Genomic DNA, 16,140 nt, shown 5'->3' with positions numbered 1-16,140 from the left:
GCTGCGAAATCGGTGCTGTGGGCACCACGCCCACTCAGTGTCTGTGGGCGTGGCAGCTGAATGTGAGTAGTAGTAGGGTGGTTATCCCGAAAATAAAAGCAGAAGCAAAAGCAGCTGCAGATTTTCTATAAAAGCCGAGGCTAACGAGATTTGATGAATTGCAAGTCTTTGTGAATGAAGCTGCAAGAAAGCTGCAGCATGAATAGCCCCCAAGGCACCACCGCCCACTCTGCACTCTCCACTCTACATTTTCCATTTTCCACAGCCTCACCCCTTGCGCTTTTCCGTCTAAGCCAGGTCTGCATTAAAAAAAAACCCATTAGGTGGTTTAAAGCAGTGAAAAAGCGCACACAACAAGCAATACAGCAAAAGAAAAATGTAGTTGACATGAAAGCCAGCCAAAAGGGGGTGAAAAAGAGGGGTGAACAGGGGGTGAAAAGTAGGTGGTGGAGACAGACAGTTGGACAGCAAAAAGGAGCTGAAGCTGGAGCTGCAGCTGGGGCAACAATGCTCACCCAGAAGAAGATGAGATAAGGCTGAAGGAACACACAGCCGCTGGAGGAGAAGAAAGCAGCTTGACGAATTACTTGGCAGCTGCTCCCAGGGAAAATTCAAGGAAAATCGACGAAAATGCAGGGCGGGGCCCAAGAAATTTAATTTGACCAACATTTTGATGTATCAAGTTTAGTCGGCGAGTCGAAGATTTATGACTTTGCTGACAGAGCAAGCGGAGCAGGATTGGGTTGTCATCTCGAGTGGTGAAGAGAAGAGGAGAGCAAGTGCATCCAAGGATTATGGAATCATTTGCAGCTCAGAGTGTTGGCTCCTCAAAGTATGCCAAGAAAATCGTGGCAAAGAAGTTGTTTCTTTGTCTGTTGTTTTAAAGCTTTTATGACTTTAACTAAACTTTAAACTTTAAAAGTCATTTGCACACATTATTCAACTGATTTTACGAGGTTTACTATTTTGAAATCGAACAATAATAACTTAATTCTTTGCAGTAAAACTTTAATCTCAAATTTAGCCAAGATCCTACAGATCTAGAAAAGCTTTAATGTTAGCTCGGCATTCAACAATATAAAACTCTAAACTCCAAAAGCTTGAATACAAAGCTCAGTTGTCCAAAGAAAAATGAAAGTAAGCTGACCACTTTTGAGTGCATTTCCCATTTCCACTTGCCTCACGTAATGAGCCCACTGGAAATGAGGAAAACGAGGCTTTGACATCGAAGCCAGTTTGACTTGTGGCCATAATTACCGCCTTAACTGTGATTCCTCCAACTGTGACGCGGACAGTGACTGCGATTGCACAAAGAGGAATTCTATAGTTAAACGAATGGAATATGGAGATATTCAGAAACAAAGTCATAGAACAGTTTAGTACTGCACCATTAATTACAATTTTACAACTGTGTTTGACTTAGATATCCCAAAAAATAAGTGGGTCTCTTATATGCCAGTTTATTGTTATCGCTTTTAAAGCTAAAATGATCAAAAACTAAAATTAGAACTCAGCCATTTACGTTTGAGTAAAAAAGCTTAAAATGTTTGAAGAAAACATAAGTTTAGTTTCGTAAATCAAAAGATTTTCGACTCGGCTCCTACCGTGGATTTGAAAACGAATAATAATTTTTAATTCAGTCAGAGTATCAGTTTGGAGAACGCGTAACAGTTACAAGTTTTATTTTAAATTTGTGTTATAAGCCTTAAGATAATTATTATCAACTCATTAAATATTAATCAATTATTTTTTTAAGTCTTGAACAACTGTTATCAAAGAATTCGCAAATAACAGTCATTCAGGCATTAATTTTTTAAAGTCGGTATGAAAAAATCATCATCATAAATAAACATTATTGGAACATATAAGAAATTAATGGGTTCAAACGTATTTTTTTGTAGTGTTGATTTTTGCTTCAATTTAAAACAAAAAAAAAAAACATTTTTTTTTCGGTCCCTGTTTTAAAGCCTAAAAAGTCAGTTTAGTTTCGGAATTCAAAAAGCTTTTTCGGCCCGACTCCTGGAAGTGGAAGTGGAACTGTGGACTGCTGGAAACGAAGGTGACCCCCTGTTGAAATGGCTGGACTTACGGCTTTGGGCATGGCAGTGATGATCCACTCGGTGCTGGGCATCTCGTACTACTACTACTTCCGCGAATCACCCGAATGCAGTGCGCCCCTCTTGGGCGCCTGGCTATTTTCGGCCTGCGTGCTGGCCCTGCTGCAGGCGGTGAGGATCCTACCCAGTGCCCAGGCTCAAAACCAGTCCCATTTGAGGGGCAGACGCGAACATCGGTCGACGACCTCCTGGGCCGCGCTCTGCCTGGAAACGGGCGTCTGCTGCCTGGTGCTCGATGTGACCCTGACCAAGCTGTGGCATCGCATCGAGTCTCTGTGCCAGTGCGCCATTGTGGGCGTCCTCCAGGCTCTGGCCGTCGAGGAGCAGACCTTCATGGCCTGCGAGTACTGGACCCTGGGCCTCACCACCGGCCTCATTGGCGCCGGTCTGCTGTGGCTGACACTCTGGGCCACCGCATTGCCTCAGAAGCTCCAGTGCGGCCTGCTCGACTGGCGACGCTCTCTCAATCGGCACTGCTCCTCACTGGTCTTTGGCCCACTCCAGCCAGGCTCTACTGTACCGCCGCAAAGACACGAAAGCATCCAGAGCTTCGCCACCTGAATCGGAAGTGACCATTCACCCTAATCCCAGCAAGCAAATATCACTTTGAGCTCGAGTCAATAGCTAAATTAATGGGTTAAGCGATGCTAAAAGCGTTTTACTGGGCACAGTGGGAAAATAATTAATAATTTAACTTTACAATATTGGACAAAGTATTCCTAAGAACCTAATTTATAAACACATGTTTATTTTACTTGTATTTTATGATTGCTACCCCTCAGTTTTTAAAGATGCTGTTTTTATGCTGAAGACAGGGCTTATTAACCACGTTCGCTTAGCGTTTGGTAATGGAAATTATAAATCACTGAACTTGGAGGTGCAATCCCATGGTTGCTTTATCGAAATGAACTAGTAAATCCAACTGGAAACTGCCAAACAACTGACGATTGGCGACAGGTAACTGGAAAAAAAAACGCTGGCAGCCCCAAAGAAAACAAGTTTAACCGTAGCCATGTGCCTGTAATATGGCAATGCGGAAGAGGACGGGACACTGCCTCCGAGATCCAAAAAGTGCCACGCCCCCACGCCTGGCGATTCGGAAGACGGAACCCAGCGCGGATCACAATAAAAAGCAAAAGGCAAGTAGTCGTCGATCGAAAACGAAACCAAAGCTGTAGCTGCGCGTGCTATCGATGTCCATAAACTTGAACTTGAAGCGTGGCCAAAAGCGGCACGGCGGCAACTAGCAACCAGCAACTATCAACTAGCCAGCAGCAACATGCAACATGCAACATGAGCAGGCTGACACACGCAACAATGCCGCACACAAATATGCTTCCAGAGAAGTGGCAGCAAAATGCTGGCGTGTTTTACATTGGCCAAAATTGCAGCAGCCAGTGGCCAATTGCGGAAAATTTGCTAAAAAGCGATATAAAAGCCGAGCTTGCAACGCAGCCGTGTTAATCAAAGCGCGTCGCTCGACAGGAAAAGTACAAGTGATTCCAGGCTACCAACTAAAATTGAAATTTCAAGCGAATCTCAGGCGAGGTGAAAATACTAAATATTTTTTTTTTGTGTTTACAAAATTAAACAAAATATAAAGACCATACAAATAATAATGAGTTCCCAAGTGAAATAAGATAAATAAGATACTCTGTATGTGTAGTTCCAGTTAAAGAAAGTAACATTGTACTTTTTAATCCGCCAAGAAATAAATATGTTATTTAATCAGTTTTAAAACAATAAAGTTTGATTTTAAGAAAAAATTTTAAAATGTCTAGCATTAAATAAATAATTTAATAAAATAAAACAATTATGCTATTTTATCTTGGTTTTGGTTATAATGAATAGATGTGTTTCTCATTAATTTTTAAGACTTTTCGGACTAAATAAGTAGAATAGAAAGATAAAATGGAATTGATTTTGTTTAAATTGAAGAACAATGAATAAATAGACAATCATATCTTGTTACCGTTAAACCAACAAAATAAACGTTTCAATTTAAGCAAAAACGGTTAGGTACATAGATGTTGCTCAATAATTTGTATGACTTATCGGAGTAGATATTGTTTGAATTGAAGAATAATTTATCAATTGTCAAACATGTCAGCATTAAAAAAATTAATTTAATAAATCAGTTTATGCTATAATCTAAATAATTTGTAATATAATCATTGTGATGCACTCCAACACGAGTTTTTTCTCCATCAGTAATCCAAATGAAATTTTTGTTGTGTATTTTTAATAGCATTTTCTATAAGATTTTAAATGAATTGCAAGGTTTTTACATCCTTATCCAAATGAAATTTGATTTTTTTTAAATGTGCTGAGCACCCCTGTCTCATATTTTTATTACTTTTGAATTTATCATCTCTATATGAATGTTTTGTACCTGCAGATGCAGTGCCAGCGACCCATCCACTGTCACCTATTCCTGCTGCAGCTCCTAGCGATTCCCTACCTCCTGCTGGGATCCCCTGTCTCGAGTCCCGAAATAGCTGGCAAGAGTTCCAAATCGGCAAATAGCTTGCAACAACAGGTGCAACAGCAGCAGCAACAGCAGCAACAGCAACAACAGCAGCAGCAGCAGCTGCAACAGGAGGCGCACCTGAATTCGCTGAGTGCCTACGCCAGTGGCTATGACATGGTCCAACAGCAAAACCTGGCTCAAAATCAGCTTCAACAAAACCAGGTCTTGTCAGCACCCACGGATCCGGCGTTCAAGCCCTCGTACAAGATGCCCGAAATGGAGACCAATTTCACGCCCATGCAAACGGGCGGAACACCGAGTGTGGCCAGTCTGCCCTCCACTCCCATGCTGATGCAGTATCTGCCGGCCCAGACCATCCAAGATGGTTCGGGCAACGCGGTCCAGTATCTTCAGTTGATCCCCACCCGTCCCATTATTGTGCCCATTTCTCCGTATCTTTCTGCTGCGGCCGCTGCGGCTGCATCTCCGGCCGGAATCTCCGCCGGCGGACAACCGGATTTTGGCGGACGGACAGCCGCCGTTTTAAGTGCCCTGCAGCAGCCGAACTACGGAGCTCTCCCGGGATACGCCGCCGCCACGGGGGGTTCCATTAATACCGCCGCCGGTTTCCGCAACAGCTATCGCATCAATCGCGAGGCCAAGGACAAACACTACACGCCTACTTTCTCCCTAAACCTCAACGAGTATTTCCCGGCCGCCACGATGGGATTAACCGGTGGCCACGAAGCCACCGCCGGCAATGGTCACCATTTGTATCTGAGGGCCAGACCTTAAACTATAAGATATATGCTGCTGCCAAAGTCACACAAATTGCCTCTAGAATTGTTAGTTTTTTTTTTTGTTGCTAACCGTAAAAAAATCCTGAATAAATCGTAACACTGTCTAACATTATTCATACTATATACATGTTTTTTAAACGAGCAAAATGCTAATAAGGTAATCAATTTATCGCAGAACAAATTCTGACTTATTTGTAAATCACATTTCTCGAGAATATATATCCATATAATAAGTTAAATTTTTTGTGTTGCAATCTCATGAGAGATAAAAAGAGTCCAACTCATAATAATTGTCTCACGTATGGCAAATAGCAAAAACTTAAGACCATTTTGCTTTCCATTAAATTTACATAACTCCACTTTAGTTGAGTCACTGGCGTCGTTCTTCGGCGTGCGGCTTCCACCTTTCGTTTTCACACCATCCGTGGTAGATGTGCCAACAACCCAACGAGACCCAAATAAACCCAAATGGAACCCATACGTACCCTTCCATCTAGACTGTTTATTTGCACAGCAGCTAAAGTGGGGGACAGTAGTGAGCAAAGAAAAACACACCTGCTACTATCTTTAAAGCTGGATTCCTAAACCCAAAGCCCAAAGCCCAAAAACCGAAGGTCATTCGGTTTTCGGACAGAATGCAGGGCCATTGTTTTTGTTTCTCTAACATTTGCTGCTTACGTGAAAGTGACCAAGAAAGACGCCATTTCACGCTCAGCGGAGAAAACAGAGTCACTCAGTCTACACAGTACTATATGCGTATGCCCCCCTCAAAAACATGGGAGTTGCGTCAGCGGTGCCGCCAGCCATTTCATCTGTCTACTCCTAATTGTCACAATTTGACAAATTCATTTGGCATTAACCGGCCGAAATCGAAATAAAGCTTTCATTGCCTTCATTCGAAGTCATCCAGATCTTTGAAATGGGTAAGTAAAGGGGCTAAGCCCAAAGCATCTTTCACTTGCCGCATTAAGTGGAGCAAATGCCCAAAGGCCTTTGATCTTTTCACCGCAAAACAATGACTATGGCAACACACATCTACTCTTACTAAATATAAAAGTTAAAAATGTGCTTCAAATATGTTTCTTTAGACAATTAATAATGTTCTAATATGTAACACTAACTATTTTTTGTACTTGTAGCGTGAGAAAGATACAAACAAAAAACATAAATAAATAAAAAAAAATAATATATATATAAAATCAAATACAATTTTATTGGGTAGGCCTATTTATTTGATGCCTTGGAAAAGATATTGTACAAGCTCGAACATTTTTAGCTGAAGAATTCGCGTTTAAGCCCCAATGTAGTTACGAGGAACGGTTTAAATAGGGCTTTCAATGCCTTGGCTAAGATAATGTCCAAGCGATATGCTTAATAATCTTTTGCTAAAGAATTCGCGTTTGGTGCCCAATTTAGTTGTGGGAAACTTTTTCAAATATTCGGTTAGCCACCTCGTTAGAGCATTGAACGCAATTCGAGGGGCATTTTACGCGGCGCACTGAGTGCCACAATTCACTTTCAATCAACCGACCATTCCACATGTCGTCGATGCACTGACGACGGCGATGACGATGATATATCCACTATGATGTGGAGGACGCCCCGTGGCGTTGAATCCCTTGTAATGGAATTTGGATGATGGGTTGAAAATAGCCACTTGCCGCAGCGTTTTGGCTGCGGAAATGAGCGGTTATCGATGCCCCGGTCTTAAAGTTTTTTGGATTCGAAGTGGGCATTCGACTAATGATTGGGCTGACTGGCTGACTGGGGTGTGTGCTTCACTTGTCCGACGTTGTTATAACACTTTAAAGCGCGTAAATTAGCATTTGTTGTTGTGGCTGGGCGGTGTGCTCGCTTTCTTGTTGCTGATTGAATTTGAAATGATTTCAATTTGAGTTACTGAGCGGCGACTGAGCGACTAAGCTTGCTGCTATTTACTTTCCTTTTCAATTAATTGCCGCAGCTCTAAACGGATCCAATCCGCCTTTGTGTTCCATCCATCCTTCGCTCATCTGCATCTCTAGGTGGCCACGTTAAGTCCAAAGCCAATGAATGCCGTCCATTTGGTTCCGATTTTCGAGTCTCTAATCTCGAGACCCGAGAGAATTAGGCGGCGAAGGCACAACTCAACTATAAAACACCGTGTTAGAGCTTCGCGCCATTGCAGTCGCCTCAGCGCTCGTCGTTCGTACGGTTCGGTTTTAATTTTTGGCTTTAGACTTCATTTTCAGTTTTCAGTTTAGATTTTTATTTTCGGCTCTTGGACGACCTGGCTTTAGTTTAGTGCTCACTTTTTTTTTGTGTTTCTTGGTGTATCCATCCAAGTGTAATTCGTGCGAACTGGTGAATGTTGTCTGTGCTGGTTCGCTCGAAGGAGTGATCATCGCCATCCACATCCAGCCGGATCAAGGCGGTCAAGCAGCCCCATCATCATCATCATCATCATTTTTGGCGAAAAGTTATTATAATCATCATCATCAGCGTAGGCGACCATAAACGGGACACACTGTAATCATGGTGCGTATGTAAGCGACCAGAAAGGAATGGCATCTCAAATGGATAAATCACGAGCAGAAAGATCAAATAATTCGATTGGAAATAGTGTGTTACTAAGTTGTACAGTAACTTAATAATTTACATATTAAATATAACGTGTATTATGTACGAAATTTAAGTTGAAAATTCTTGTGAATGGCATTGCCAAATAGTGAGTTAATAGAAGACATATCGAATGACTAAATAGGAAGTTAAGAAAGGAATCTAAGAAGTTAAAACATCTAATTGATAGTTTAGAGACCCTAATTTAGGTTATTAAAGATCTTAAAATAATTTAAAAATATATCCTACACACCGATAAAGAAATTAACAGTGACATAGTAATGTCAAAAAACAATCTATTGATTGTTGCATAAACTCATATTTAGACATCAAAAGAGAGAAAATGTGTGATTGAGTTGTTCGAAAACAAAATAGCTCTAATGAGCCCAAGATGAGACAATTTCATGGTCCGCGCATTGATTAATGATATGATATGTCACCAGTGGTATTATTATTTGGCTTAGACAAAAGGGGGAAAGTTGGGATAAAGCAAGATATATTAATGGAGAAATATGGCTGGGTTCAATTCACTTTCATTTGGGGAATTTGAAAAGGAAAAGCCACTCTAAGCTGGGTATTTGCATTTATCAAGAAATGTAAGTTGAAAAACTGGCATTGCCATAGAACCTCGTTAAACTTGAACTGCATTTAGCAGATCTAAGCAAAGTCTTTGCGCTGGCCCTGTGCCAAGTTTGTGACTTGAGTCTTTAGTTTTTATTTTCGATTTATCAGTTTTTTCTTTGTTTTTTGTTTTGTCTTAACCATGTTTACACTATGTGTGGTCAGTTTTTGCTCATGTTTTTCGCTGTAAGGGGGGCGCAAATTACGCATGTTAACGATGCGCTCTCCATTAGCTTCTCTTAGCCATCAATCAAGCTCCATTTGCATCTTGTTTCTTGTGTCTTATGTCTTAAGTCTTATGTTATTTGACCTGGTTGGGATCATTAGCCGACACCACGGGGCCGCCAAAAATAATTTCAAAGAGGCCTCCAAACTGGGGCACGCATGTGACTTAGTGGCTAGAGCAACTAGTTTTGCGGTTGCCACATCAACTGGAATGCTTCTTCGTCGCGTGACAAATGGTCGTAAGTTGCTTGGTCAGAGTTTTCGGAGTTTTCGAAGTTTGCAGAGTTACGGAACGAAGATTTTTTTTAGAAAGGCCGCTCTGCAAGTGGCTTATCAGTCGAGTGGCCTTCGCCAGCAGGTGCAAAATCGAATGTTGGTTGGAAAACGGGGATGTCCCACCCACGGGCTTGGCCTGCACAGATTTCACACCGCAATTTGTCTCGCCCCACAATATCTGCTGTATCTATTGATCTTTCCACTCGACTGCCAACAAAAGAAAAAAAAAAAAAAAGAAAACAAAAAAAAACTGGGGGAGTACCCTCTCCGCCCTTTTGCAATTTCTGAGCTATATTAAAATGGTCAAACTTAATTAAACGCATCAATAGGCGCTGATGGGCGTGGCCCATTCGCGCCGCAGCGAAACTAAAAACCTTTCACCAACTAGGCAGACACTGTGCAGAAGTAACAAAAATACACAATTAATTCAAAGAGCTAAGTTGCGAATACACTTGCCGCTAAAGAGATTTACGCCTGAAGGTCAGGCTATAGTTATATAATTTGGTTTTAAGTAATAGGATTTGTATAAAAATTATAATAATAATATATATATACCCTTGCAGTGATAAATTAATGTAATATATTATAAAACTAATATGTGTCGATCTGTTGGCGTGTATGCTAAAAACAAAATATGTATTTCGGATAAAATTTGTACTTGTTTTAAAACAACAAAGGCGCATTTGCTGTTAATTTATGAAATTTTTTTTTGAAATTTGTATGACAGCTATATATATAAAATTTTACAGGTATCTTATAAAAAATAAACCAATGTATTATTCGTGGACATAACACGTTGTTAGCACATATGTAAATATTAAAGTAAATGAAAAATTGAAAAAGTAAGAGTACTTTCTAAAAACGCGAACAGCAACTAACTGACCCTTCTTATCGTCTGTCTCACTTTTATTTGTGTTACCCAACAGGTTTTGTGTCAACTGCTCCTTCTGTCCGTCGGCCTTGTAGCTGGTGTTCAAGGTGTCCTATCACCACCTCCTCCTGGCTACGATGACGACACTTCACCACTGCCCCTGCGATTGGAGGACTTGGAACAGGAGCAGGAGCAGCACCAGCATCTGGACCTCAATCGACCGCCCCTCCTGCCCAATCACTACGAATGGCGACCGGATGTGGCGGCCAGTTTGCCGCCCAGTTACATCCAGGATGCCGCCCAACGGGAGCGCAATCTCGAGCAGCTGCAGCGTTTGGAGGAGCTGCGGCAATTGCAACGGCAGCACCAGCAACTCAGTTCGGGTTACGCCTTTCCCGCCCACCTGCCTGGTGTGCTCTATGTGTGAGTAGGACTCCCCGAAGGAGCTTATAATCCAAGCTCAAGTGTAAAAGGGCTTAAAACTAGCTCAAGCTTTGGCTAAAACCAAAAGTAAGCTTGGTTGTTAAGCACGATGAGGTTGAAAGCTGAAATGTGCGCTTCAAGCTTCACTACTTAAAGCTCAAAGCTCGAGGCTTTAAAGTTTCAAATGAAAAAGACTTAATACAAAAGGTTTTAAAACCTTTAAAGCGTACAAACTTAAAAAACAAATATTAAAAGCTTTGATATGGGGGAAAATAAATATGCCTATGTTAAAAAAAATAAAGTTATAGTTTGAAACAATTTTTTTATATTTATTTTCTATAACAGCAACATAAAAATGTACCTTTTGGATACTTTATCCCGATAACAACGAGACTAGTTTTGCCTACACTCATAAAAAGTAAAACATGTGCTTTGTTTAAAAAAACCGGACTTAAGAGAACTCAAGCTTGAAATGTGTTAGTCTTGTCCAAATTTCATATTTCAGTAATCCACAATAATTCTTAATTTAAGAATTAATGAAAGATTTATTGACGGTGAATAAAAACATATATATTTTATTAGTTTTGAAATATCAGCGTTGCAAACTTTTCAGTGAAATTATAATACCCAACCCTAAAGAACAAAAAAAATAATATGGGTTGTTTTTGAAAACAAATAATGAAGAAGGCTGTTCAATTAGCTTGTGATCCATAGTTAATTTGATTTTAACAAAAGAAAACATAGTTCAAATAAGTTTATATTAAAAATCGGGTAAACTTTTTTATGGGTTTAATTTCAACAGTTAAACCTCTCGTTCAGCAGAAGCCACTTAGTAATAAATATATTAAACATTAACATGCTTTGTGCGCCAGTCAACGACAAAGTTAATTTAACCCTCAACCACAGAGATCACGATGCCCCGCATGCTATGGTTAACCCTCTAATGGCCGACTGATTGACGACTAGTTAGTTTGACTGTTTGATTGACGTGCAAAATTGCCGCTTGGCGATTGGGAATTGGAAACAGTAATGCTAGTCACATTGGGGCGATAGAAATAAGCTGTTAATTTGTTTGGGCCCACCGATCGTTTCTACCCAATTTAAGATGGATAAATTACTTAGTTAGTGGCTAAAAGTGTTGAAATGGCAGCATTTCACTTCACAATTGAATCGGCTTCCGACAAATGGAGGAAACGAGATTGCTGTTATTTTAAGTAGATTTAAGTAGTTGCTTAATTTGCTTTTTTTTCCTCTCCCTTTCTTTTTTTCTGTCACACAGTGGACCCACGACTGCCACGCCCACTCCCACGCCCTCGCCGGCACCTACTCGATTCGTGAAACCCATAGTTCCATACGATTTGGATTTGAGCTTAAACAGTATACAATATGTGACGAGTAATGCTCTGCCACTTCCAGTGCCACGCCCACTACCACCGCCCCATGGCAGGCAACCTTTTGTATATGGATTCACCAAAACTGGTAAACAAAAAAAAATAAAAAAAAAAATTGTAAATTCGAAATCAATTTAAATATTCTCGCTTACATTTTCATCCATTGAAGTTTATAGTTACTTTAAATATTTATTATTATTATTTAATTATTTTTTTCATATTTAATTTCACTATTTTCGAAATGGATTTTAATATCTGACAATTTTATTTAAATCTAAACCATATTAAACTTAAATATAATGCATTTTAAAAAAGTAATAGAAAGTATATATATTTATATATTTTAATATTAAATTATGAAATTTATGCATTGCATTTAATATTATGCTTTTGTATTTAAAGTATACATAAATAACATAAGATATCAAATCTTAACTTTTGAATATTTATTTTAACTATTCCTTTTTTTTTATCAGTGCAGGGACCGGGTAGACCCACCAACAAATTGCTAGTGCCCCAACCTCTGGTGGTTCAACAGTCCAAGCAGTTCGCCTACGCCCCTGCCACGCCCGCTCAACGACATTATGCCAATGGACCACGGATTCCATTCCCATATCCCCCGAGTTTTGTGAGCATTACGACTCGAAGACCCGGCGGATTGGAGAGGATCAGACCATTCCGGCCATCGCAACCGGATCCCACACCGGATTTGTTCGCCGGTCGGTCCTCAAAATCGCTGCTGGACTCGTACATTCCCAGCTGGGAGGTACTCCGCCTGATCAGGGAGCACAGTCCTCAGCAACAGGGAGGTTTTACACCCATCCAACACCGTCAAACACTCGCCTTTCCAGCTCCCGCTCATTTGAGACTCTATAAGCGAGATTCGCAAGAGGAGCGCTCGAGAATCGTGAAGAAATCGCTGGGTCAGCCCGGCAAAGTCAAGGCGAATTAGTGGTCTAGTTTAATGATTTTAATTTTTTGTTTTCTTAATCTATATGTACCTACAAATACGAATATTTATTGCAGCGAACATGAAATGCGTTTTCTTTGGACTGGGGGAAAACTACCAACTACACTTGTTAACATAGACATATCGTGGTATCACAACGAAATGTAGTACCTAGTCCCTAAGATATGTGTATCTAAAATCGAATCAAGATTCACAACACAAATACTTGGCGTAACAAAGAAAAACTAAGTATACAAATATGCTTGGATAAGTCGCTAATTACGTTTTTTGTACGGAAAAATAAGCCAGCAGCTTTTCCAAAATCGCATTTTTATAGTGTTTTAGTATTTATAGATGCGATAAAAGTTGAGCCTCATGACTTTTGCCTCCGAAAAGGAGCTTCCTCTGCCCCAAAAGCTGATCGCTGATCACATAACAGCAACTTCAGCAACAAGCAGCATCTTCAGCTCTCGAGCTCTCCATTTAAAGACGGGCCAGGCCAGGCCAGGCCAGGCCAGGCCAGGCCAGGCCAGGCCAGGCCAGGCCAGGCCAGGCCAGGCCAGGCCAGGCCAGGCCAAGCCAATCGAATCAAATGTGCAATATGTGACTTTGTCAATGAGCCAGTTGAGCCCCCAAAAGCCACCGATCCTTGGACTATCAATCGACTCTCTCCTCTCCTTTTGATTTGATTGGAAGCTACAATGTTTTGCTCACGTAATCGCGGCCATAAACCAAACAGCCAGCAATAACAAACAATTACGGCACGATGCCGCACAAAGTGGTCACAAAATTATGATTTGTGTGGCAGTGTGCCGAGATGCGGAGATGCACGGATGCAGAGATGCGACTTTGGATTCCAACAGAAACTAGACACTAGACACCAGACACACGACTAAAAAACTGAAAGACTAAAAAGACTGAAAGACGGACAGGTGAAAATTTATGCAAGTAGGAAGCGAAGATGCTGCAGTTGCGAGTTGTGTTGCTTCGTTTCGTTTCGTTTCGGCCATCTCATGGCCGTTAATGAAGCTGCCACTGGCACAAAATTGTTGCATTGTTTGTCACCCATTAAATATGCAGACGGCAAATGAGGATGAGAATGAGGAGGATGATGATGATGATGCCCTGCCCTGTTTTTAAGGGTGTTAGATAGCATCGTATTTCCTGGCTCTTGTTGATTCCGGTGATGACGTCGTGACTACACTGCACAAAAAAATGAATGCAATAAAGCAACAATCCAAAAAAAATACCATTTACTAAAAAAACACACCACTCACAGTCTTAGCATATCATATTTTGGATAGATGACCACACTGCACATAAAAAAAAATTCCAACAAGAATAGCTATAAATCTTGTATTAAAAAAAATAACATTTACTACTTTCAAACAACTTTTTGAAAACGGTTTCTGGGAACTAAAATATATAAAAAAAAAATATCTCGCATTACTATTCATAAAATTTGTCGCTCTTTTTATGTGAACATTTGTAGAGAACATAAAAATCTGGAAGGCATATTATTAGATATGCTTTGACAGCTAAAAAATAATAATGAATGAAGACAATAAAAAAAAAGAACTTTAAGCTCCGACCTACATTCACATTCATCATCGAGTTTAAATGCACACACAAAAAACTGAAAGTGTATTTTTAATAAGTTTTGAAAATAAATATAAATACATATACCAAATAAATATAAATACCAAAGAGACTTAAACTGTAATGTTAGACCGATTTTTAAACCACATATGTTTTATTTTGATACTTTTGTGGTATTAATTTTATACTTATTTTGCTAAGAAATGTTTGATACCCAATAGTTTCAAATTCATTTAACAATAGTTAAGTTTCTGACAATTTTTTTTTTGGGTGATTTTTGCTCAGTGCACGGCCAGTGACCATCTCGAGGGGTCAAATCTAGCTCTAGTTTGTGTCATCCGATATAAATCGTAGGCTCGATCGTTAATCTGCATTCGAATTCAGAAAGGGTCGCCCTTTTGTGGCAGCACACGGCCGGCCTTCTCGATCTTTTTAACGTAGGCCTCTTCATCATCTTCAGCATCGGGGTCTTGCCCAGTACAAAAAGAAAATAATCACAATGCCCTATTATGAGCGCTGACTAAGTGACACCGATAAGTTGCACCGATGGACAATGAGCCACGGCTAGTTGAAACCGAGCTAAGGTTGAGCTTTGCTTTTTCTTTTCGACTGTTGATTGTGTAATGTTTGCTTAGCAGGGGCTTCGATTCGCTACGGTCATTGTTGGCTGGCATCGGAATCGACCAGAGCCAAGAGTTTTGGGAGGAGCACAAGCACAATAGAGCGTCAAGCTGGCGAGCAGACCAACATTTCAATTGCTTTTTTCGCTTATCGATGCGCGCCCATCAATGCGAGCTCAAATGCGAAAGAAATGCAAACTTAGAGGGCGATCGTAGGTGGAGCGAATCAAGGTTACCCTGGATGAGGTCAAGGAAAGGAATTTTTTAACAGCACTTCTTAAAAATAATAAGAAATAGATACAAGCAAGTTCTTAATTAACACTCAAAAACCATTAGGTATAAAAAGTGTCAAAGTAAGCTAAAATTTATTAAAATAAAGGACAAATTACCTTAACATGACACTAAGTTGCGGTCAAAATAATAGTAGTTTTTTAACTAGTGGAAATATCAACGAAAAGGGGCAAATATCGAAATCCACACTTATTATTACATTTTTAAATACTTTTTAAGATTTTGAATTTATAAATTTTTATTAACATTTTATTCCAATACAATGTGCAGATGCACGGTGATATATGGTTATTTTATTACATTATTAATTTTAAATAATGTTAAAAAATTAATAACAGTTTTAATATTCTTAAAAAAAAAAAAGAAAAATATTAAAGGGTTTTAAGTCTCCTTTTTATTTTATTTGTTAGTAAGCATTATGATAAATTAAAAAAGAAGATGTTTATACCTAAAAGACATGCTTTTAAGCACTTTACATTGTACATAGAATTTTCTTATTATGTAATCCATTTCGACACTTTTCAGGTCATAATTCGTAACAAGTAGATGACTTGAATACTTTTGGTCAGATCTATCATATTTGTTATCAGTATATGGATAAAAGATTTAGTAAACAAAAACATTTTTCTTTTCTGAATTTTTTCTTACATACACATATCGACCTGCATTCATCATGTCATTTTCGGAGATTGCCGACGACCCTGAAATGCCCGAAATTTTCAAAACCCAAGGGTATCAGTATCAGGAGTGTAAACACTTTCGACAATGGAACCAAAGCACGTGATTGCGAATGAAGTTTTTCAGTTTTTAGTTTTCAATTATCTGCTGGTTTTATCGTTATCTCGCTACGCTTAGAGTGTCGTGTCTTTTGACAAAACGGATTACCAAA

The 16,140-nt window shown here is 39.7% G+C and overlaps 4 protein-coding genes across 6 annotated transcripts in view; 3 read left to right on the top strand and 1 right to left on the bottom strand.

Annotated features, from left to right (window-relative positions):
• Nucleotides 1-12,822, top strand: part of LOC128265129 (uncharacterized) — a 175,897-nt gene extending 163,075 nt beyond the window's left edge. The window contains exons 2-5 of one of the 2 annotated variants that reach the window (XM_053000957.1): nt 7,846-7,904; nt 10,034-10,401; nt 11,681-11,880; nt 12,269-12,822. In XM_053000957.1, coding sequence (XP_052856917.1) covers nt 7,902-7,904; nt 10,034-10,401; nt 11,681-11,880; nt 12,269-12,744 — 1,047 coding nt within the window. In that variant the 5' untranslated portion in view covers nt 7,846-7,901 and the 3' untranslated portion in view covers nt 12,745-12,822. Of the gene's footprint in view, nt 1-7,535; nt 7,905-10,033; nt 10,402-11,680; nt 11,881-12,268 lie in introns of those variants that run through there. The other variant, XM_053000956.1, reaches the window with a different exon arrangement.
• LOC128265124 (uncharacterized) overlaps nt 1-16,140 on the bottom strand; it is a 190,890-nt gene that overhangs the window by 150,434 nt on the left and 24,316 nt on the right. The window lies entirely within an intron of this gene.
• On the top strand, nt 1,921-2,832 carry LOC128265132 (uncharacterized). The gene has a single exon (XM_053000960.1). It carries the CDS (start codon nt 2,076-2,078, stop codon nt 2,676-2,678), a length of 603 nt encoding a protein of 200 aa, XP_052856920.1. The 5' UTR covers nt 1,921-2,075; the 3' UTR covers nt 2,679-2,832.
• LOC128265131 (uncharacterized) lies at nt 3,235-6,429 on the top strand. Its single transcript, XM_053000959.1, has 2 exons — nt 3,235-3,665; nt 4,516-6,429. Exon 2 carries the CDS (start codon nt 4,516-4,518, stop codon nt 5,380-5,382), a length of 867 nt encoding a protein of 288 aa, XP_052856919.1. The 5' UTR covers nt 3,235-3,665; the 3' UTR covers nt 5,383-6,429.

Source organism: Drosophila gunungcola, unplaced genomic scaffold (assembly GCF_025200985.1).
Source record: "Drosophila gunungcola strain Sukarami unplaced genomic scaffold, Dgunungcola_SK_2 000095F, whole genome shotgun sequence".
Classification (NCBI taxonomy): Eukaryota; Metazoa; Arthropoda; class Insecta; order Diptera; family Drosophilidae; genus Drosophila; species Drosophila gunungcola.
Note: the sequence above shows the minus strand (reverse complement) of the source record. Positions and strands in the feature narration are given on the sequence as shown.